This window comes from Hermetia illucens, chromosome 3 (genome assembly GCF_905115235.1).
Source record: "Hermetia illucens chromosome 3, iHerIll2.2.curated.20191125, whole genome shotgun sequence".
Classification (NCBI taxonomy): Eukaryota; Metazoa; Arthropoda; class Insecta; order Diptera; family Stratiomyidae; genus Hermetia; species Hermetia illucens.
In genome coordinates, this window is record NC_051851.1 from 73,083,240 (window position 1) to 73,108,060 (window position 24,821).

Consider the following 24,821-nt stretch of genomic DNA (forward strand, 5'->3'; position numbering starts at 1 on the left):
GACTTCTCGGCAAGTGATCATCAGTACATTGCGTTCGAAGTGTTTGAAGCTACTTGCGGCGAGCACCAACACGACGTTCCCCCTGCGTGTGGAATGTCGCGAGAGTGAACATCGGAAAGTTCGTCGAAGCTCTTGGAGCAGGTAGGGCCGCGCGGGGGGGCACTTCGGGGGGTGGTGGCGTCGCAGCTGACACCGTCGTAAATTCAGTGATGAATCTGATAACGACGGCGTGTGAGGCTTCCATGCCCCGGAGAGGCGGACGGCAGAAATTGCCGACCTACCGTTTGGCGCAACGTTTGTACGCCAACGAGGAGGCATGTGCCATAAAGGCACAGTATAGATCAGCAAAAAGGAGACTCCGCAGCGCTATAAATAAAAGCAAAGCTCGCGGCTGGCAAAATCTTGTTAATGCTGTGAATGAGGACCCGTGGGGACTTGGCTATAAGCTTGTCACTCGGAAAATCGGGGCTCTGCGGAAGCCCTGCATACTGAGCACCGACCAGATGGACCGCATTGTGCGGGCATTGTTCCCCAGACACCCTGTACGGGTTGATGTAAATAGCGCGGAAAGCGTCGTGGATTGCCCCCTTTTCACAATGGGAGACCTCGAAGAAGCAGTTCTCACTATCAAAAACAGGAAGGCGCCAGGTCCTGATGGCATCCCGGCGGAAGTTTACAAACTGGTATTCCGCCAACGGCCAGAATTGCTGCTGGAACTGTTCAACGCGTGCTTGAAGGAGGGCATTTTTCCTTGTCGCTGGAAAGTGGCCAGACTCGCGTTGATCAGTAAGGGTAAAGGAGACCCGGAGCTCCCGTTTGCATACCGACCGCTGTGTATGCTTGACACGGCCGGAAAAGTGCTCGAGAAGCTCATCAGGGGTAGACTCGCTGAAGCGATTCGTGCTGCCGGGGACTTATCCGCAAGGCATTTCGGGTTTAGAACAGGGAAATCTACAGTGGATGCTGTTATGGAGGTCGTAGATGCGTTTTATCAAGCCGGGGCACACAGCCGCCGTTCTCGATGGATAGTGCTCCTCATAACGCTTGATGTCAGAAATGCCTTCAATTCCGTAAGATGGACAGATATGCTAGGCACACTAGAGAACTCCTTTCACGTGCCAAGCTATCTCTTGCGGATATTGAGGGATTATCTGAAAGGCCGCTCCCTGCTCTATGAGACGCTAGAGGGCCGGAGGAGGATGAAAATCACGTTGGGAGTAGCGCAGGGATCCATCCTAGGGCCGGACCTCTGGAACGCTTCCTACGATAGTCTGCTGAGACTCGATATGCCCGAAGAGTCGCGTCTGGTCGGTTATGCAGACGACGTTGCGGCACTTGTTGCCGGACGCACTGTAGAACAGACGCAAAGCAGACTTGGCATATTGACGCGACGCGTAAGCGGATGGATGACTGCTCACGGTTTCAACCTTGCGCTGGAAAAAACCGAAGTAGTCATCCTGACCAGAAGGAGAATCCCGACCTTGCGTCCCATATCGATCGCCGAGTTGACTATAGAGTCAAAACCAGCGATTAAATACCTTGGTTTAATGCTCGACTCGAAGATGAGCTTCTTCGAGCAAATCAGAGCAGCCGCGGACAGGGCTGCAGCTGGAGTCGCCGCCTTGAATCGGCTAATGGCGAATGTCGGGGGCCCTATATCAACTAGGAGACGTCTTCTCATGGGAGCAGCGCAGTCCGTCCTTCTCTATGGTGCGTAGGTATGGGCTGATGCCCTTGACAAGGAGGTGCATCGTAAACGCCTCGCTCAAGTGCAGAGGCGGGGAGCTTTGCGAGTGGCGTCTGCTTATCGTACCGTCTCCGAACCAGCTGTGATGGTGATTGTGGGAGGGATCCCCGTTGCCCTCCTTGCGAAGGAGCGCAAAGCTATCTATCACCGTAAGGGCGAAAACTTAAGAGAAGTGATTGCCCGTGAAGAACGTCAACGCACCCTTAGTGAGTGGCAACTTTCTTGGCAAAATGAGCCAAGGGGCAAGTGGACTGCGCGGCTCATCGACAAATTAGACCCATGGTTGAACGGAAAGCACGGTGAGATTGATTACTTCCTTACCCAACTTCTAAGTGGGCATGGAGGTTTTCAGTCTTACCTGCACAGGGTTGGGAAGGCGCGATCTCCTAATTGTGTGTTCTGCAATAGAGTGGCGGATGACGCTGAACACACCTTTTTCTCTTGCGAGAGGTGGGACGGCCTCCGCCAGCAGCTTTATGCAGACACAGGGGAGCTCTCTCCAGACAACATTGTCAGAGAGATGCTGAAGAGCGCTGGCAGCTGGAATCGTATTGCGCATTATGTTCGAGCTCTTCTTACTACGAAGAAGATTGAACTCGACCGGCAGAGGGATCGGACGGTAAGCGGTTCCCTGAACTAACAACAACTCCCTTCCTCCCCTCCCGTTGGTGAAAGGAATTCCCTGAATTGAGGGCTCCCAAAGCCGGGAGAGCGGGAGGGCTAGCCCGAAGTAATGTGTCAAACGGTTCCAGGCTAGTTCTCTGATGACAGGGAGGTGTTTAGTTGATAGTCCGCCAGCGTGCTGTTGCGGGAGTCCAACATTCTGTGCGTAAACGCATTCACCTACCCTACTCCCAAAAAAAAAGACCTCCCAACCATACTCCATTTTGCAGGTCTGATTCTCCTCTGTGCAACGGTTCACGAATTTTGTTCCTTTTCTCTAAATGGGGTGTTGACGATTTTTGAGGAGGTTCTATTGACTAAAATTTAATTATTTGATGACCCAGTTTGGACCATTTTTTGTGATCGAAAAATAATATTTTGAAAGAAATAATGTTGAGCATGAATTGGATAGTTTCGTGGAAATCACACTATTACCAGCAAAGTTATAGTATTTCAAAATTGTCGAATCACTGCAATTGCTAAGGCTTTGAATGTCAGTATCACGCTAAAGTGAATATTCTGAGTTAATGTGTGCATATACATTACGTGCCAGGTGTCCAATGTCCATTCAAATATTTTTATATAAGAAGTACACAAAGCCTTTCGTACCTGACGCGTCCAACTTCCAGTTTCCCGACTTGTTCTTCTATAAATCGTAGAGAATGACCCTTAATTTCATACACACCCCGTTCGAATTAATTGAAAGTAAAACAAATGTTTGTTTTTGAATCCGAAATAAAACTTTATTTTAGTTTCCAGGAAAATGTTTAATGATCCGATGCAATTTGCTCAGCTCAGTTGAAAAGATGCTCTCCTGTGTTCATATTAGGCGAGACGAAATTTATGTTCAGAACAAATCCAACGTTTCATGGCAGATAGCCACCATTAAAATAAGCCTCCTCGCCTTTCCCGAATCCTTGCATTTTGCGGAATTTTCTTACAGGTGGGTATATTTCATCTTCAGCGAAGATGGTTACCTTGTTATGCGAGAATCCACGAAGAATATTTTGAAATGGCAGCTACAATTGAAAAATTGTCTAAATCATCAGTTAAAGGCAAAATGTTGTTGATTATAAGTTATCGAAAATTTGATTATGTTGGCTGGAATTCATTTGTTACGTTGATTCTTTTGGTTTGGTTTGCGATTTCGTCCAAAGCAGAGACAGCTTATCAAGCTCTGCATACACTAAAAACACTTACTTTTCTTTTCTGGACGCTTCCCGATCTTGACTGCCTGAACTGCGCCTTGTATCTCTTGCTGGCACAAAATGGCCGAAACGAGGCATAGTATATTATCTCAACAACCGAAATAACACTGAACCCAATAAAAAGACCCATCAAGCCACCGGTACTAGCTAAAATGTATCCATATCAATGAATCCATAAGAAGATAGTGTAAAGGAGAAGATATATTTACATAAAAACTCAGTAAAGCCCACAAATTGCTCCCTTGTCCTGCTACGAAACGAATTTTCGATATAGTAAAAATGCGCGACGGCAATATTTTTCTCTGCAAATTCTCGTGACATCCTCTGTATGATTCTCTGCCTAACGTCGAATAATCCACCCAAAATTGGTGCTGCGTAAGTCGAAGCATCGTATGTCAAATCAAAACACCCTGCCATACACTCCTTGCTGCAGTTGTTGGTATCTAGATTTGCGGTTTGAACCTTAATATTGATTGCTTCGTAACAGTCTTTGTCTTTGATTCCACAGATCGATATATCCGGAAAAATTCGGGGCATAAAGTAAAGGATGCAATTACAGCTTTCTGCAACTAGACGCGCCTCACATTCCATTTCACAATTTCGTCGTGAATATGTCCTGAAGTAAGACAGGTTGGCTTCGAATTCAAAAAGACACTGGCGAACATCCTTGGTCATGTCGCGAATTGTTACGGAAGCGTCATTAAGATTTGGTGTTATCACAGCTCGAGTTTCATATCCGGCTTGGATTGAGAAACCGAGATCGCCGATATTTGGAGCTTCAACTGGAGAGTGAAGAAGGACCTAGGAGACCACTATTCGTATTAGCATTAGCTCGTTACCTCTAAAGATATACTTACTTTGAAGCCCGCGCCATTACTAGACGAACAATAATAGTTATCAATGTCAGCATTCATCACGAGAGTTAGTCCCATGGTGTACCCTGTTCCCGATGCAGTTCTTGGATAGATATTTTTTGGAAGATCCTTCGGGTATCCACTTTCAGGCGTCCAATCTATGGCGGTGAAGTCCTTTGGCATAAAACCTTCGTTGTGATTATAATCGCTATAGCTAATATGTCAACATCAGCATCGCTTCAATCAAGTAACATAATTTAACCACAAACCTGTGATTATTATACATAAAACCAGGATCAACCGTGTTAAATGTGCAACAATGTCCTTCATCTGTTAGTGCCGATTTGAAGAACTGTGTACAGTTGAAATTTAGGGTGGCAAATTTACAAAGTACGAACATATCCTTACACGATTGGGTGGACTGCAAGATAATTATTTATGAAATCTCAAAAAAAAATGTATTATGGTATCCAAAAGTAAAAGCCAATAACCTGGGAAAGAAAGAAGAAACCAGTAATGACCAACATTCAAAATCGCCTAATATGTTTCAGTGGACATCAGAACCATAACCACCACCAAAACCACCCCTGCAATTATAGGTTTATCTGTAATGACCACGAGAGTTGGAGATAGTCATAATAAGCATAATAAGCATAAGTTACGCTGGAGTAACTATTGTCAATCAGCCGAGCGTTCCTATTCAAGTTAGACAATAACAAACAAGTGGGAATACCGGAACCTGGAGGCTTTTGCTATAAAGGTTTTGTGTTAATCTTGTGTGACAAATTTCCTATGTACATTTCTCTACTCGTACATAGCTATTCAAAATATTCCTCGGTATATCCAACTCGGCAGTTCATATGAGAGCACTTTATATAATATAATGATGACGTCATGAACGGCTTAGATTGCGATAAATTCACGTCAAATACCAAATTTGGACATTCTATAGCTTTGTTAATAATAATTGCATATCCTTCAAACATTCCGAAGTTGTGTATTATACTGTTACTTATTATGGTGCCAAATTTTGTGCTCCTAGTAGGGGAGGGTAAATTTCTAAAATATGTTATTGCTAGCTAAATTTAATCGAGCGGTATCACAATGGGATGTATTTTGAGGTTTAGATTTCATAAAGATGCAACATCGCGATTTTCGTCGAATTATTCAGTTCGATAGGTTCTGAGAATCTGTTACACTTTTGCGGGCACACATTTTGAGCCCTTATTCCTCTATTTTTGACCCAGTATCAAGAAAAAGACCAGCTTCGAAAAGTACTAGTCGAACCCTTTCCTTTGATACCCCCCATGCCTAAATTCTGTGAAAAATTTTTTTACACCAGTCGCATCCAGAGATTCGTAACATCTCTTCAACCACTCCAGTATTGCTTCAGCTCGTGCCAACTCTCTATAATAGGTGTAAGAGTCGCCGATTGCGTATGTGGGGTCATAAATATATATTCGTCGACCGTCGTTCGCCAAAATGTCGATGGAGACCTTGCCGCATACTGCATTGTCAGATATTGTACTGTAGGAGCATGATATCCGCAGCGCACCTAATTAGTATGGGCGTGCAATCTTTCTCCTATTTGCTTCACGTTCCAATACCGAGGTCCAGAGAGGAGCTGCATAAAGCGAAACTTTCAAGATGACGTTTAACTTTTGGTCGATCACAACTCCCAGATATTTGACCGCTGATTGCGAGTGTGTGGTTTGCTCGCCAATCCTAATTTTCATCGATGTTTGTTTCCTTCAGTTGTTGATGGGATCTACCATCGTTTTATGCACTGCAAGCGCAAGCCTGGCGCCTTGTAGTCAGGGTCTGACTTCACAAATTGCTTCTTTTGGCAATTTCAATCTCTTGTACCACGAGAGTCACACCAATATCATCTGCGAAACCGATAGCGGTCGCTCCTTTGAGGAGCTTTAAACTCAAAATTCCATCGTACACTATTATCCACAAAAGAGAGCCCAAGACCGATCCTTGCGGAACCCCGCAGGTTGTCCAATGTGTCTTAAGTTTACAGTTCGAATTGTAACACACCATCTGCCTGTTCGTCTGTTTGTCGCAGCCGATTTACTTAAAGAAGAGAATATATGGTCTGTGTGCTCCTTTACAAGCAATCGGTGGCATCATTTTATCTTCGGGGAATGGGAATAATAGCAGGATGTGATGTTAACACGCACCATATATGCTGAGGACTTTCTAACATCAACGCGAGAGGATCGAGGCTATTGGAGTACCCCATCAAATGATATTGTCATTGATATTGATTTAGTAATGAGCATGGATGCACTTCCACCCACCCCATTTCGAAATCCACGTAAGACAGATTGGGCGACGTACAAAGCAGAAGTGAGCACCCGATCCTTGTGAGATGCATCAAATCCATTGCTGGAATTGATAAAACAATCCAGATGTCTGTAACTAGCATGAGAGAAGTTCTTAAGGAGAGGTGTCCACTCATGATGGCAAAGAAAGGTAAAACACCATAGTCGAACGGATTTGGCGCAACAGAGGAGAACGACAAGGGTACTTCTCAACCGAGCTCTAAAGTCTGATTTGCCCGCTGGCTGGATTCGATACAAAGAGGCTTAAAAGCTTTAGAGAAGAGCACAAGGCTTGCCAAACAATCTTCATGGAAGAGACCAACTCTTTTGAGGGAACTCCAAAGCTAAAGAAGTTGGTTTTCTACGTTTGCAGACCAGGAGAAGCACAGAACCGATGATTTAACGGCATACTATTTTCTTGCAGTGCACTTCCCAGGCAGCAGCAAAAATGCCATCTCGGGCCGACCGATACATACAGTCTTCAACCGGAAGATTCGACTCTGGCATGCAAAGTAGTTTCACGGGAACGTGTGGCATTCAACTCGTTCCATAGATACAAGTCTGCAGGTCCGGATGGCATTATTCCTGCTCTAGTGGAAGAGGGAGGGTCCACACATATACCGTACTTGCTTGGAATATGAGCGTGTGGTAGCTCATATTCCAACTAACTGGAGTGATGTCAAGGTAATATTTATTCCGACCAATCAGTCTAACTTCCATTCTGGTAAAAGGAACTGGAAAGACTAGTAGATCGGTTGATATCCCTATGTGGCCACTTCAGTGTAGTCAGCATGCTTACCAGAAGACAGCACTCCCTGAGCTAACGTTATGGCTCTTAGTTACAGACACCTTACTAAGGCTCCTGAAAGACACAATCAAGCAAGTTGGAAAATTGAAAAAACTAGTCGGAATGCCAGAACCTCGCGCTTCGGGTATAAAGGTTTTATGTTCATCTTATGTGAGAAACTTCTAGCCACATTTTCCCATCCGTATATAGCTACAAATTCATCATATTCCTTCATTCTCTTCTAAACTATAGGATATATGTACATATTACAGTAATAGATGTTATCCTCACCCTAAACAAACAAACTGTCTATTACCGAATACTGTATATATAAATGCACGTACGTATATAGATTAATCATATCCATATTTCTGCCTGACTTCATGAAAAAAGTATACATATATGTATAGTGTAATACGTATATTGAATACCGCTGGTTTAATTTACTTATATATCTATCTAAATTAGACATTACCCGCAAACTTCATTAGCACGCATATACCTAAATATACATATATATCCATCTGGAGTAGTAGTGTTGATATGCAAATGCCTAAAAAACTAAAACAAAATGTTTCTTTGCGACCCTCATCCATATGAGCTCATTTTGTTGTAGTATTGACGAATTGATAAGTTATGATGACGTCATACACGTTCTAGAATGCACGATTTTCACAAAAAAATAGAAACGTTTCACCCTCAATAACTTTCTTAATAAAAGTTGGATTTTCTTCAAACTGACCAAATTATCCCTTATGCTATCCCTCACTCCAATGTCAAACTTTCTGCTTCTAGGATGAACTTAAGGGGGGTTGGCTTTTAAAATATGGAAATATGCTATTATTAACTTTATTTGTGCAGATATTTTGAAGCCTAGATTTCACCATTATGATTTCTTCAAATTTTGCGGTTGGATAAGTTCTAACAACGAAATCTGCTTCATATTTCGGGGAACACATTTTGAGCTCTCACTCCTGTATGTTTCACTCAATATCAGAAATTAGATAATTTTCGAAAAGTACTGATCCAGCCCTTTCATTTGATATCCCACATGACCATATTTGGTGAAAAAAATGTACACACCCCTTTCACAAGTATGGGGAGTCTCCCTCAAATTCAATCGAAAACAGCGTCATTATGTAAAGGGACGATCAAGTCTTGCCATAAAGACCACGGGCTGGAGCTTGCCGAACATAAGGCGGAGTTGATGCTCTTTACAAAGCGCGGAAACAGAAAACTGTTGAAATTTGCAACGGAGCGCATGTTATTAGCTCTGAGCAACACACATTCGACTCCAAGCTGAGCTTTAAAGCCCACTAAAGCTTACAGAGCAGAAAGCGGGGACTATCAGCTCAATACTGGCACGGATACTTCCAAACATAGGTGGCCGGAAACGCAGCCGTCGATTACTTTCATACGGGGCACGAGCGTGGGCGTCAGCAATAAAAATCGCAGGCGGCTTCAAGCTGCATGTCGGTTAAGCGCTCTCCGAACATTTTTCGCCTACCGAACAGTATCCTATAAGGCAGCATACCTGATTACGGGCGTGATTCCAGTGGATATTGTAACCGATGTGGCAAGTCGTTTGTACGAGAATCAAGAAGCGAGCCTAAACAAACATAGTGAGGGTGTGAGATCATTGGATGCATGGCAACCAGCACGGAAGGCTTATTCCAGACATAAGTAAGTGGACTAAGCGGAACCATGGTAAGACAAGCTACGATCTGACTCAGTTCATAATTCGGACACAGTGGGTATAGGAAGTCAGGTTCGGTCTCGATGAATCGCCCGATTATCATACGTGTGAAGGTGCAGCCGAAGCTGCAGAACCCATTTTCTTCACCTGCTCCAGATTTAAAACTTCAGGGAGAAAGTGTGAAACGGAGCTAATTACCCATTGAATGGTGCAATCAAATACCGCATGCGATGCAGTAGTTGCAATAGCGATACGGATCTACCAGCAGCTAAGAGATGGAGAAGTACAGCGGAGGCATAGAGGGAGGATGCCACACAAGGCGGTAGCAGCTCATTTAAAGTGAACAACTAAGAACTGAACAGCCCCGCGAAGCAATACCAGAACGATGGTCTCGCGGGGACAGGGTGAAAATTTCTCACACAAGATGAACACAATACCTTTATACCCGAAGCGTCCAGCTTCCGGTATTTCCTCTTGTGTTAGTAAAAAAGGTAATTAATAATTTTAACTGTCTCCATTTTGCGAAAAATGCACATTCTCTCTGATCAAACACTAGCTGCGACGGTTATTTAACTAAATCCATCATCATCATCAACGGCGCAACAACCGGTATCCGGTCTAGGCCTGCCTCAATAAGGAACTCCAGACATCCCGGTTTTGCGCCGAGGTCCACCAATTAGATATCCCTAAAAGCTGTCTGGCGTCCTGGCCCACGCCATCGCTCCATCTTAGGCAGGGTCTGCCTCGTCTTCTTTTTCTACCATAGATATTGCCCTTATAGACTTTCCGGGTGGGATCATCTTCATCCATACGGATTAAGTGACCCGCCCACCGTAACCTATTGAGCCGGATTTTATCCATAACCGGACGGTCATGGTATCGCTCATAGATTTCGTCATTGTGTAGGCTACGGAATCGTCCATCCTCATGTAGGGGGCCAAAAATTCTTCGGAGGATTCTTCTCTCGAACGCGGCCAAGAGTTCGCAATTTTTCTTGCTAAGAACCCAAGTTTCCGAGGAATACATGAGGACTGGCAAGATCATAGTCTTGTACAGTAAGAGCTTTGACCCTATGGTGAGACGTTTCGAGCGGAACAGTCTTTGTAAGCTGAAGTAGGCTCTGTTGGCTGACAACAACCGTGCGCGGATTTCATCATCGTAGTTGTTATCGGTTGTGATTTTCGACCCTAGATAGGAGAAATTGTCAACGGTCTCAAAGTTGTATTCCCCTATCCTTATTCTTGTTCGTGTTTGTGTTTGACCAGTGCGGTTTGATGTTGTTGGTTGATTCGTCTTCGGTGCTGACGTTGCCACCATGTATTTTGTCTTGCCTTCATTGATGTGCAGCCCAAGATCTCGCGCCGCCTGCTCGATCTGGATGAAGGCAGTTTGAACGTCTCGGGTGGTTTTTCCCATGATGTCGATATCGTCAGCATAGGCCAGTAGTTGGGTGGACTTGAAGAGGATCGTACCTCTTGCATTTACCTCAGCATCACGGATCACCTTCTCGAGGGCCAGGTTAAAGAGGACGCATGATAGCGCATCCCCTTGTCGTAGACCGTTGTTGATGTCGAATGGTCTTGAGAGTGATCCTGCTGCTTTTATCTGGCCTCGCACATTGGTCAGGGTCAGCCTAGTCAGTCTTATTAATTTCGTCGGGATACCGAATTCCCTCATGGCCGTGTACAGTTTTACCCTGGCTATGCTATCATAGGCGGCTTTAAAGTCGATGAACAGATGGTGCAACTGTTGTCCATATTCCAACAGTTTTTCCATCGCCTGCCGCAGAGAGAAAATCTGATCTGTTGCTGATTTGCCTGGAGTGAAGCCTCTTTGGTATGGGCCAATGATGTTCTGGGCGTATGGGGCTATCCGGCCTAGCAAGATAGTGGAGAATATCTTATAGATGGTACTCAGCAACGTGATACCTCTATAATTGCTGCACTGTGTGATATCTCCCTTTTTATGTATGAGACAGATTATGCCTCGCTGCCAATCGTCTGGCATTGATTCGCTGTCCCATACCTTGAGCACAAGTTGATGAACCACTTGGTGTAACTGGTCGCCTCCATATTTAACCAATTCGGCTGTAATTCCATCGGCTCCTGGCGACTTATGATTTTTTAGCCGATGAATTGCACGGACTGTTTCTCCTAAACTTGGTGGTGGCAGTATTTGTCCGTCGTCTTCAGTTGGCGGGACCTCCAACTCGCCGATGTTCTGGTTGTTCAGTAGCTCATCAAAGTACTCAACCCATCGCTCTAATATGCCCATTCTGTCGGAAATCAGATTTCCCTCTTTGTCTCGGCAGGATGAGCATCGAGGTGTATAAGGCTTCATCCTGCTGACTTGTTGGTAAAACTTCCGCGCCTGGTGCGGTTGCTCCCTGTACTTTTCTAGTTCACAGACTTGTTGGTTCTCCCAGGCTTCCTTTTTCCGTCTGTGAAGTCGTTTCTCCGCTCGACGGAGTTCGTGATAAGTCTCTGCGCGTGCCCGCGTTCTTTGAGAATGCAACATTACTCGGTATGCGGCATTCTTCCGTTCCGTTGTTAGCTTACATTCATCGTCAAACCAGCCGTTCCGACTCCTTTTGCGGCTGGGGCCAAGTATATTTGTGGCCGTATCCATGATAACGTTCTTCAGATGGTTGTGAAGATCATTAGTTGATGCTTCATCTTCAGGTCCTCTATTGACTGCGGTTATTGCGGCATCCATTTCCTTCTTATAGGTGTCGCGGAGGGTTGTGTTGTGGATGGCTTCAGTGTTCACTCTCACCTGATTGTCAGAGGGGATTCTAGGTGGTATTGTTATTCGAGCTCGGAGCACCATGCCAACGAGATAGTGATCCGAGTCTATATTGGCCCCCCTATATGTTCTGACATTCATCAAGGCTGAGAGGTGGCGGCGTTCGATCAACACGTGGTCAATTTGGTTGAAAGTGGTCCCGTCTGGAGAGGCCCACGTATGTTTGTGGACCGCTTTCCGCGCAAACCAGGTACTTCCAACAACCATTTCGTGTGACCCTGCTAATTGAATAGTCCGCAGTCCGTTATCATTTGTTTTTTCGTGTAAGCTATGGGAGCCAACGTATCGCCTGAATACGGGCTCCTTCCCTACTTGGCTGTTAAAATCCCCAAGTATGATTTTGATATCATATCTGGGACAGGCTTCGAGGGTTCTTTCTACTGCCTCGTAGAAGGTATCCTTCTCCGACTCTGCAGTCTCCTCTGTAGGGGCGTGAACGTTTATGAGGCTTATATTTCTAAACTTGCCTCGCAAGCGCAGAGTGCATAGCCGTTCGCTTATACTTTCAAAGCCGATAACAGCAGGTTTCATTTTTTGGCTGACTAAGAAACCTACTCCGAGCACATGGTTTACTGGATGGCCGCTATAATATATGATGTAGTGGCTCTTCTCCAGGAAACCGGTCCCTGTCCATCGCATCTCTTGCAACGCTGTTACATCAGCCCTATATTGGGACAGGGTATCGGCTAGCTGCTTATCAGCTTCATCTCTGTACAGGGAGCGCACGTTCCATGAGAAAATGCGCAAATCGTTGTTCCTTTGTCGTTGCCGGGTCCGTCGTTTTAATATCCGTCCTATCCGAGGCTCCTGTTGTGGCTTCGTAACGGTTGTTTTCCGTGTAGGGTTGTCAGCCCTACCCAACCCCCAACCTGGAGGACCAGTTGGTACAATTTGTCCCGTTTTTAGGCGCGGGAGACTCGCCTTCATCCTTCTCCGTCTGCAGCTTTTCGTCAAGAAAGAGCTCCCAGCGGTCACCACGTGGAGGTGGAGATAGGGTTTGGTAGTAGAGCTGTTGGTGTTGGTTCAGCAGGCATTTCCCAAGTTTTATGCTCCATCGTGGGTACCAATCCACGTTTCGCCCCGGGACCTATACTACCCTTTGACCACCAAATCCATCGTTCACCACAAAAATAAAAGTACATTTTTTCAACCGCTATTTGGTATATAACGTGAAATATTTTTCAATAAAAGAAAAAATACTGGAAATCTTAGATGACATAATGAACATTTGAAAAGTTTCGTAGTTTTCCAAAGTTTTCTTAAAAAATGGTTGATGAAAGAATCCCGAAGCGTAATTTAAGGTGAATATTTATTGCATACTTACTTGTAGAATGAAGTCCTGGAAGTCATTCCATTTGCTTGAAATTGTCGTAGTATTAGTTTTATCTGCACGGTTACAAAGAGACTGTAAAATTGAATAAGCTGCGGTTCCTCTGAAATGAAAGATTTCATGTTGAGTTGTTGCTTCTAAAGGGCCAAAAATGCCTTACTCGGTTAATCCCGAAACTTTGCTCTTCAGAGCTTGGTTCATATTGCAAATTGTTACAGCAGGGAAGGGTATCTCACTAATGTAAGTACTGGTTGCACTGTTAGTTATTATCACTGGCGTCGAAGACCACTTCTCATACATGTTTGATATAAAATACAACGCTATAGACAGGGCAACTGCAAATGCGAGGAAAAAGAAAATTCTTCAGGAGGGATTAGGACATTCTGAAATATTTACATAAATTAAATTACCTTTCAAAAGGGCTAAGATTTCTGTCGCCCACATATTTCAAAGCGTGTAGAGTGGTGTTTCTGGAAAATTCTTGAGCGTTTTCCCAAAATGTTGCCTTAGCGATAGCGATACTTTTCTTACTTAATCGTCCATTATTAGCAATCCTAGGAAATCGATGCCATGTTCTCACTGCAAAGAAAGAGAGAGGACATTTTAATTTTCAGGTGCTTCCACTTCTTTCCAACTTCTTCTTCTTTCTGAAATCTTTTACTATGAATTGAAATTAAGTTGTAGTGTTTCGCACCTTTATTAGGCCGCTTTACAGTTTGCAAGGATCTGTCTTGACCAATACTTAGGTCCATCTTGAATAAGAACCATCACAAAACTACGACTTGATTGACCTATCGTTCTTATAACTCCTAAACTTTTAGGGGTCTTTCAAATAAAAAATGTCCCCCATTTTCTAACCCTGTAACCATCAATTCACTTAAGCTGATGTGATTAATACTATTACCATATATACACATAAATCCTAATCACGCAATGAAATGATAACAACAACCCTCAAGAGAAAAGCAATCCCCAGGAGCATAAGAAGTGTTTCCTAATTACTTTGTGATTACTATTTCCAAAGCTATCACCACAAATAAGGTTTTTGTGGAAGAGTTCAAGAAATTGAATAGAGACAAAGACAAGCAATAGTGGAATCAAAGGTACTTACATAACTACTCCCATTCAAATCAATGCTATTTCTGCAATCTGAAAGTTTAATTGGGTTGGGGAAATCAATCCTAAAATAAGAGATACACATGGATGTCTGGGGATAGATAATAATAAGGTGGGCAAATAGATACTGTATATCTATCTAGGTATACTGCATTCCTATTTTAGGTAGTTAACAACTTTATGTTCTCGTAAAAATAATTAAAAGATGTTAACATCGGTAAGAGATTAGAATTTCGTCTGGTACTTGAAGCCTAAAATTAATAGACAAGGAGTAGCTTTCTCCAAACTGCATTTGTTTGTTTTAAACGTATATATATGTACATATTTCTAGAGCGACATACCCCCTCGTAGCTACAAGGTTGTTTTGTACTGAAGAAGGGGGTATATTGCTCCCGAAATATATATATATATATATATATATATATACAAGGGGCTGGAGAGACCGGGGGTGGTTTTTAGTGGATGTGAATCCCACACGCGCCTCCTGTAGTGCCGGCGGACGTGTCCTTCTAAGATTTTCCACCTCCGTGTACGCACAAAAAAAATATACATATATATATACCTGGCGCACCAGGTTTATCCTCACCTGAGTTGCAAACGCAGAGCTGCATGCGACCAGGCGCCTGTCAGCTACGAATATCGCAAGTCAATCTTGTAAATAAGTAGCCGCGGACAAGCAGAACGTTTCCCTTTGTGTTCGTCCTCCCTTACCGATTCTTCCCTTTCAGGGGAAGTAAACCTCCTTAACAAATCCGTAATCCGGGGTGAAGGAATCGACGCGCCTATCGGATGAATTGCAGTGACGTTACACTGTATTTTAGCGGTTCCCCTCCAAGTACCTTCCCTACCTTTGGAGGTAACCATGGAACATTGCAACATTGGGGCTCTGTTGCAGGGTTGACTGCCTCCCCAACACTCGTGGGAACAAAATTGGTGATAATATTTCAAATTCTTTTGATGGGACCGCTTGGACACGAAGACAGTATCTGACGCGGTTGAGAGTCGCTCAACAACATCAGAGTGGCTCTTCGCCCTTGGATGTTTTGGTGGCTATGCCGTCAACCACCAGGGATGGGAGACCTAGGCGTTATATGGCTTGGACGAACAAACTCAACGAATTTATCGTCCGCGCCCATTACCGTGTCACGGATTTGGAAAGGAATCCATCAAGGTACAGACATCGACTACATGACGCGTTCATAACCCGATTTCCGGAGTCACCAACTTACCAGACTAAACAAAGGAATAACACGAATACTCCACTTATAAGGCACTCCATGAACCCAGTAATCAGGAGAAGCTTAGTGACGGGGACGTCGACCAAATTTATAATGAGGCTTGGACCGCAATCCAGGTCGCATTCACAGAGTATGCTGAGATTCTCCCAGACGCTGGGCCAAAGATCCCAAAACTGAAGTTTACTTGGCAACTACTAACATCATGGCTGCCGTTGACAGAATTTTGGCTGATCGTTTGGCTAGCGAGATTACTGCTACAGAGGTTCACAGCCTGATCTACGTTGAAGCTGCCACGGTTATTCGTCTCCATAATCAACATCTTAGAGCGAATAACAAAAGGTATGCGCAGAAGGACTTTACCGTTCTGGGTATTTCGGCTCAATAAAAGAGTCGAAAAGTTGAAAAAGGAGATTGGTCGTGTCACGCAATCACTCCCTGGAAATCCATCGCCAAGATTGCACAGATGCGTTGCGAACATCATTGGAAACTACCATCTGTCCAATGATATGCCAATCGAAGAAATCCTCGAGGTGCTGAAGCAGAAACTGCCCTAATCGCATCCGTAGGTATCAAAAAAGCTTTCAGCGAAGGACAGACAACACGTTGTTCCTCCAGAACCAACGGGGATTTTACAAAAATCTCACCAACTCAGGTAGGGAAAGAAACCTCGATCTGGATCAGGCAGAAAACTTCTGGAGAAGTTTTTGTAGCGAATCCAGCCGTTGCAATTTGGAAGCAGCGTGGCTCCCACACCTTAGGCGTTCATGCGAAGCCCTTCCCGAAATGACAATGCCTGACGTAACTGAAGTCGACGTAGAAGTAGCCCTTGATAAGGCAGGTAACTGGAAGGCGCCAGGAGTTGACAAGATTCACAACTTCAGGCTGAAGCGATTCAAGAGCACTCACAAGATATTGGGAAATCAATTTAATCAGATGATTGCCGATCCTGATTTAGATCTACCATTTTTCACCAAGGGGATAACTTTTCTCATCCCAAGGAGCAGGGTGCCTCTTGCCCTTCAAAATGTCGACCAATGACTTGTCTTCCTACCATCTACACTGTTTTCACCTGAGTTTTGTGCGCGAACATCTCAAAACATCTTGATGTTTATAAATTGATAGCTGAGGAACAAAAAGGATGCGCAAAAGGCTCCCGAGGCTGTAAAGAACAGCTTATAATCGATACGGTCGCTGTAAAGCAGGCTGTCCACCAAAAACGAAATATCTCGACAACCTACATCGATTATAAATCAGCCTTTGACTCCATATCACATTCGTGGTTACTACGGTTGTACAAAATCAACCCGAATGGGGTTCTACTCCTCAGAACAGTCATGAAGAATTGGAGCACGAACCTATCGGTATCCTCACAAACACCAGGGGAGATACCAATCAGACGTGGCATTTTCCAAGGCGACTCTCTAAGCCCACTGTGGTTTTGTTTGGCTTTGAATCCGCTATCCCATCTTTTGCATAAACCAAATACGGGTTCCAAGTCAAGCATGGCATATTGTTGAAATGTACATTAAGCCAATTAATGTATATTGACGACATCAAATTCTATGCCAAAGACGAGAACCGACTTCGCTCCTTGCTGGCCATCACCATCCAGTTCAGCAGGGATATTGGCATGCAGTTGGGTTTGGAGAAATGTCGCATAAAAATAATTATTCGGGAAAACACACCGACAACGAAGGATACAGCCAAAATAACATCCGAATTGAGGGTATGGATTCGGACGACGTCTACAAATACCTCGGCATATTGCAAGCAACAACACCTGCTGTGGCAATAATCAAATCTAAGTTGCTGGGGGAATTTGAACGGCGTCTGGATCTTCTGGCGTCCAGGAAACTGAGCTGTACGGGAAAAATAAAGTCATGGCAATCAACACCTTCGCCATTTCCGTCCTTCTATCCACTTTCGGTGTGATACAGTACGGATTTAGCATCTGTCAATAGACGGGTAAGGGTAGTTCTTGCAAACAACAACATCCACAATAGAGCTGCCGGAAAATTGAGGATCACTATCCCACGTCATCAGGGAGGAAGAGGGGTACTTGATTTAAAAACGTTGCACTACAATCAAGTGCATTCTCTTCCTGAGTTTTTCTATGAGAAACAATTCTCTAGCCAAATATATCAGGCTACCGTCATGCCAGATAATAAATTATCTCCTTGAACTTCAGAAGCAGACAATGGGAATCCCATGTCGAATGTTACTTCAGACCAACAGAAGGTCGACATGTGGAAAGAGAAACCCATTCGCGGAGGTCATATAAAAAATTTGTTGTTGCCAGGAATTGACATCGAAGTCTCCAAGAAATGGTTGACTAAAGGTGTACTTTTCTATTAGACCGAAGCATTCCTAACTTCAATTCAGGATGCTTCGCTCCCAACAAAAAATTATAAACTGTACATTCTTCACGACTCCTCAAGTAGTATGTTATGCATCTGTGAAGAGGAGACCATCCAGCACATAACATCTGCGTGCAGGATGTTTAGCAGTACCGAGCACATCAATCGTCAAAACTCCGTCTGCAAGATTCTCCATCAAAACCTTGCGTTGAAGTATAACTTGGAGGCAACCTACTATCCTTAATATAAGTATACTCGGCAGGGAATCTTGGAAAATGATCCGGTCAAACTACTGTGGGATCACACTATTGCCACCGACCACAGTGTTAATCATAACAGGTCCGATCTAGTTCTGCTTCTGAAGGAAGTACGAGCGTGCTTCATAATCGATGTAGCCGTACAGTTCGACCGGAACACTGTTGAGGAGCAGCATGAAAAAATCCGGAACTACGGCCCCTTGGCAGACGATACGAAGCAGACTTGGAGACTACAAAAGATGGAAGTAGTCCCAGTAGTAATTTCAGCGACGGGTTTAGTCCCGCAGAACTTACATAAAGTGCTGAAAAAGCTCGATCTTAGGGCTGGACTATACATGGAGATAACAATCTGGCCTAATGGGTTTCAGTCTTGATCCGTACTATCTTCTATTTAAGATCCATGTCTCTGTAGTGTAGAACCACCGCGTCATTGGCTGAAGTGTTTGCGGTAATCGGGATGTAGTAATACATTTTCGCATGGTCGCACACACTTTGCCTTGGATGTTGCTTTCAGTCCATCCTTAGGTTGGTCGCCCCTCGGTCCGGTTGGGCGGGAAGAGGGTCCGTGGGCTTTTTTAACTATATATATATTTTTTCTATATTTATATATTTGTTTTTGTGCGTACACGGAGGTGGAAAATCCTAGAAAGGCACGTCCGCCCCAGCTCTGCTGCTCGAACGCCGGAGCTACAGCTGGCGCGTGTAGAATTCGCGCCCACTAAAAGCCACCCCCGGTCTTTCCAGCCCCAGCCCCGCCGGACCGCCATTAAGGTTTTACTTCGTGGGGTAGTTTGGCGCTTAGGCACTCGTCCTTCTCTTTAAGTTCCTCCTTTAAGTTCCTCCTCTCCATCGCAAATCTTGGGCAGTGAAACATGACGTGCTCTGGATCCTCCGGTACGCCATCGCATCTGGGACAATTCGGAGACTCATCCAACCCAAAGCGTGTCCCGTGAGAAACTGGGTAATGTGGTAGTTGGTCTCTCCATTTTTCCGCTCAAGCCTCACCCTAATGTTGGGAATGAGCCTGCGCGAAAAACAACAATTTTGCGAAAAACAACAATTTTTATTAAACCTATAAAAATATAATGCTAAATTAACCTAACTTAAGTACTACCTTAACAGCCTAGCTTAATCTAAGGTACAAACTATAGCTTAAACTAACTTATCGCTAAAGAATAATTGAAAAAAATATATGAAATGATATCTGGAGGAAAAGTCGAAAAAAACCTCCATTAGCTAAATTTTTTATAAAAGCGGGCGGGCGGGGAGGGAACTAGGATGTGGGATGGGATGGGGGGCATGCGGGAGGGGTTTGGGAAAGGGAGCTAGGAGTGGCGCTAAGGATGGGTAGGTTTTGTAAACTGGGATGAGGAGTATCTACCGTTGTAGAGGATTACTCTACCGCCGGGGTTCGAAGAGAAGGTTACGGGCTTGGAGAGATGTGAGGATTTGTGGGAACAGATGAGTTCGTAGAAGATTCTCTTCGACGATCTCGATCTGCATGGCCTGGGAGATGAGTGGATTTGGGTGGGATCTGGATTTTTCCAGGAATTTGAGGGCATGACGGGCTAGGACTGCGTCGATGCGGGGCGTTTGAGAGGAGTCGTAGAGGATCTGGTTGGAGATGTATTTGGAGCGGTCTTCGTTCTTGTAGATGTTGGTACAATGGCGGAGGATTCTGCGCTCTTTGAGGCGGATTCGTTCCATTTGGTGAGGGGAAGTGTCGGACCAGAAGATGAAGCCGAAAACGAGGAGGGGACGGATAAGCTGTTTATAGCAAAACAGCTTGACTTTCTGAGGAGTTGGACTAGTGTATTTTAGGATTGGGTAGAGGGATTTGAAGGCACCTGTTGCACGGTTCAGTGCCTTCGTGATATGTGGGATGTGGGATAGGCGGGAGTTAATTGTCACCCCAAGGTAGGTGACTTCCTTGACGGTTGGGATGGTGTCGTTGTGGATCTTCAGGGATAGGGTTGAAATGTCGTTCCTCATTTTCGGCGTCATCCTAGCGGTACCATGGAATACGATGGTTTCGCATTTTTGCGGGTTCAGGGATAGTTTCCATCGGGTGAAGTACCGGTAGAGCTCGTCCAAATAGGAATTCAGGCGGGCTTCACCGGCAGGGATGTTTCTGGTGGAGGTGTAGAGGATGAGATCATCCGCGTATTGAAGGATTCGGATTGGATTTGGGTGTGGAGTTGGTTTGGGGAGGTCTGCGGTAAACAGGGAAAAGAGGGTGGCGGAGAGGACTGACCCCTGAGGGATGCCAGCCGGGCTAGAATATGGGGAGGAGAGGTGTTCTCGGAGTTGAACTTGGGATTTCCGCCCATCAAGAAAGCTAAGAATTAGCTTACAGAGGTGCGGATGGAACTGGAGGACTTCAGAAAGCTTGTATGCGAGACCGTATTGCCATACGGAGTCGAAAGCCTTCTTTATGTCGAGGAGACAGGCTATGGTCGGATCGTTCCGGTTGAGACCGAGAAGGACGTCCGATTTGAGTACGAGCAGCGCATGCTCGACTGAATGTTTGGGACGGTTAGCGAATTGGAATTGTGGGATGGAATGATTGGAGTCACAGTGCTCGTCGATAGAGACTTTGATGATCCGCTCGAAAATCTTGGCGGAGGAAGAGAGGATTGAGATAGGCCTGTAGCTATCGGGATTTAGTGGATTTTGGTTTTTCTTGGGGATAGGAACAATTCGAGCACTCTTCCAATCTGTTGGGAAGTGGGCGTTGATAAGGCAGTGGTTGATGATGGAGGACATAATGGGGGCGATGCTTGGGGCGCATTTCTTAAGGACAATGGAGGGGATTTTGTCAAGCCCGACTGACTTCTTGTTTTTGGAGGCGGCGATGGCCGCCTTGACCGAGTCTGGACTGACAAAGTGAATGGGGAGGATATTCTCTCGCTGACTTGGGTCGGCGAGAGCATGGTTGAAGGGGTTTTGTGTGGGTTGGGGAATGAGGTAGGAAGGGTTGGTTAGGAGTTGGGAGATCTTTCCGTTTACCTCGTTATCAAAACTTGGTTCACGGAAGTGGAGGGTGCAGTGGTGGGCTTGGAGGAAGTGGTCAGCAAGGACTTTGACTTTTTCTGTGGGTGGGATGTTTTGGGGAAGGATCGCGTTTTGTTGGACAGATTTGCCCAAACGCGGGCAGGTTTTTCTGAGTTCCCTGTATGTGCCAGGGTTTAGCTCAGTGTTGGAGAGGCGGTTGTGGAGATATTGGGTGTATAGGGTGAGGATTCGTTCGCGAATGGACTTGTCCAATTCGCGGATTTCGGTGAGGAGGTGAGAGGATTGCGGAGAGTATCTATTCCTAAATAATCTCCGCCTGAGGGTCTTTTTGTACTTGATGTCGGATAGGATATCGTCGGGAAGGGTGATTAGGTTGCGGTAATTTAATGGACGTGAAGGGATCAGTTCATCGCATACTTGCCGAACTGCTTCGGTGTATTGACGAACTGTCAGGTCAATGGTCTCGTTAGGAACTGTACAGTTGGATGGGAGTAGGAGAGGTTGAAGTTTGGACTTGAGGGCAAGGTTGATGTGTTTCCAGTTTGCACGCTGGAAGTCAGGAACTGAGGGTGGGGTGGACCGAATGACTCTGTCCGGGAGTTTTATGCTGAGGATTACGGCATCGTAATCGCTGATGCCGGGGACCGTTTCGAGGAAGGGGAAGGTGTTCGGGTTGGGAATGACAGTCAGGTTACTGCTGATCAGGAAGTGGTCTAGGTAGGAATGGTAGTGTGATTTGTTGAAGGTCGGGAGTGCCGGACTGAAATGGGCTAGGTTGATGTTTGGATTAGAGGTTGTGAGGAACAGGTGGAGTTGATCCCCGTTGTGGTTCGACCGTGCATCGAACCAGGACGGGTGCCTGGCGTTGAGGTCTCCACCTATGATCAGGGAGAATTGTTTATCGGGAGAGCGGTGTATGGACGCGCAGAAGGATTTGATGCGGAGAAAGTCTTGGGTGTCGAGGGATTGGTTGGGGCAGTATACAGAGGCAACGAAGACCGAGGTTGATTGGGATTCGATGGAGACCAGTGATATTTCCATGGATCTGAAGGTGTTGGGAGGTGGGTGGATTTGGGTGACAAGGAATTTGTCGGAAATGAGGACGGCCGTTCCGCCACAGGTGTCCCGGCCTTGAGGATTGGACTGAGGTCGGTCAGTCCGGAAGAGGTTGAAGTTGGGAAAGGAAGGATTGTATCTATAGTTCAACCTAGTTTCACATAGGAGAACTATATCGGGTTTGTGCTCGCCAAGGAACAGTTCGAATTCATGTCTGCGGGCACGGCCGATGATTGAGTTGATGTTCAACTCAATTATCTTAACGTCCATTAATGGATGCCAAGATACCGACCATTGAGTTGAACATTTGCAGGAATTCTTGCGATTTCCTGGCGAACTCGAGGAAGTCTGGGTTGGAGATGGTGGTGGGTTGGACTACGTGGTTGGGAGTCCGGGGAGAGGTTCCGCTTCGTGCGGCGTCGGCGAAGGACACGGACGGACGGGTGAAGGCAGGGTTCGTGATAGGACGACCAGCGGGGCGGGAGGTAGTTGAGGGGAGAGGGCGGGAGGGAGGGGCACGTTTTTGTGCGTTCCTCCTTGCCACCACCTGGATGAACCGTGGGCACTTGCGGTAGTTGGCGGGGTGGTCGTTGCCCCCGCAGTTGACACACTTCGGTGCCTGCTCCACTGTTTTGGCGCATTCGCCAGGGCCGTGTAGTTGGTCACACTTGACACACCTGTAGGTGAGGTGGCAGTTGGTTGCCGCGTGCCCGATACGCTGGCAGTTCTTGCACTGCAGCACTTGTTTATTTTGGGTTTGTTCGAATCGAACAACCATGTGCTGTACGGCTTTCACCTCGCGCAGCTGCTCCTCGTTGAAGGTTGCATCAAATGTGACCAACCACAAGTCGAGGTTCACATTATTGTTCTTTGCCCAGGTGGTGGCAAAGGGTTTCGCGCTCAGGGTGCTTGAGACTCCCTGAGCTTTTAATTCATCGACGATCTCCTGAGGGGAGAACGTAGAATCGAGGCCTCGTAGGATGAGGCTGGTCGTCTTATCCGATGGGAGGGTGTATGTGAAGAACTTATTGTTGTTCTCCACGAGCACCCTCTTGGCGGTGGCGTAATCCTCGGGTGTTTTAGTTAGGATCTGGTGAGACCCACCTGATTTCTTTATCAGGTAGTTGTTGGGGAGGGCGCGGGATATGTTTGTCTTGGTGACTTTGAAAGTAGCCACGTCTTCGACTACTACTAATGGAGGAATCTTTCGACTTACCTCCTTTTTTCCGGGGGCTGCAGTGGCTGGCCTCGGCTGTTGATGTAGTTGCGGCTTTGGCGCTGGCGGTTTCGGGACGACGGCGGGCTGCCGCTTCCTCGCTTCGCCGAGGGACGGGAACGCTGCCGGGCTTGACCCGGATGGTAGGGCGAGTGGTGCCGGTGTTGGTTCCTCGGTGGTGGTGTCCATCACCTCGGAAGTCGCTGTTGGCGTGGCAGGCGCTGTTGGCGCGGCAGGCGCCGGAGGGGCGCCGGAAGTCCCGAAGGTTCGGGAGATTGTGGCCTCCAGCGACTCGATGACGGTCGCCAGATGCCGGTTCTCAGCGCGAGCCTCCTTAAGCTGCTTCAGTAGCAGCTTGTTCTGCTTGCGCAGAGCGACCGACTCGCGGATCTCGGTGACGGATACGGCACTTCGGACCGTCTCGTCTGAGCTAGCCTGCGAGTCGGACTCGCAGTCGCTTGAGAGCGTAGTTTCCGACGCGGTCTCCGTTCCGTCGTCGGAGTTTAGCGGCTGGTTGTCGCTTGTCGGGCTGTCCGTAGCCTTACGCCTCTTCTTGCGGGTCACCTTAGTGAACCCGTCAGTTTCCGGCGCACTCATTGTTTTTACACTTTCACTTTTGGAAATTTCTTATTATTTTCACTTATTATTGTTTTTTATTTTCACTTACTATTATTGTTTTTTCCACAACTGTTTTTATCGCTTTGTTTCGAACCGAATGTTTGCAAGCACTTGCCAGAGAGGTTTGAGAAAGAAAACTCAGCTCCAATAAGTCGACTGTCTCAGCCGAGAGTTGGAAGCACACTGATGAGCCTGCGCGTCCACCGACCTTTATATATATAGTTTAAAAAGCCAACGGACTCTCTTCCCGCCTAACCGGACCGAGAGGCGACTAACCTAAAGATGAGCTGAAGGCAACATTCAAAGGCCCGCATCACAGCGATGTGTGTGCGACCATGCGAAAATATATTCCTGCATCCCGATTGTCGCAAACACTTCAAGCAATGCCACAGTGGTTCTACACTACAGAGACATGGATCTTAAATAGAAGATAGTACGGATCAAGACTGAAACCCATTAGGCCAGATTGTTATCGGACAAGACTCTTCGGACTACAGCACAGGTTGCAAGGATAACCGCTTTTCGTGC

General features: G+C 45.9%; 1 protein-coding gene across 1 annotated transcript; it reads right to left on the bottom strand.

Moving 5' to 3' along the window:
• Nucleotides 1-3,276: 3,276 nt before the first annotated feature.
• On the bottom strand, nucleotides 3,277-24,272 carry LOC119652039 (pickpocket protein 28-like). Its single transcript, XM_038055975.1, has 9 exons — nucleotides 23,177-24,272; nucleotides 13,831-13,999; nucleotides 13,581-13,781; nucleotides 13,415-13,523; nucleotides 4,742-4,893; nucleotides 4,476-4,680; nucleotides 3,828-4,419; nucleotides 3,611-3,765; nucleotides 3,277-3,429 (listed from the first exon to the last, which is right to left on the bottom strand). The coding sequence occupies exons 1-9, from the start codon at nucleotides 24,270-24,272 to the stop codon at nucleotides 3,277-3,279; spliced, it is 2,832 nt and encodes a 943-aa protein (XP_037911903.1).
• Between the last annotated feature and the right edge of the window lie 549 nt (nucleotides 24,273-24,821).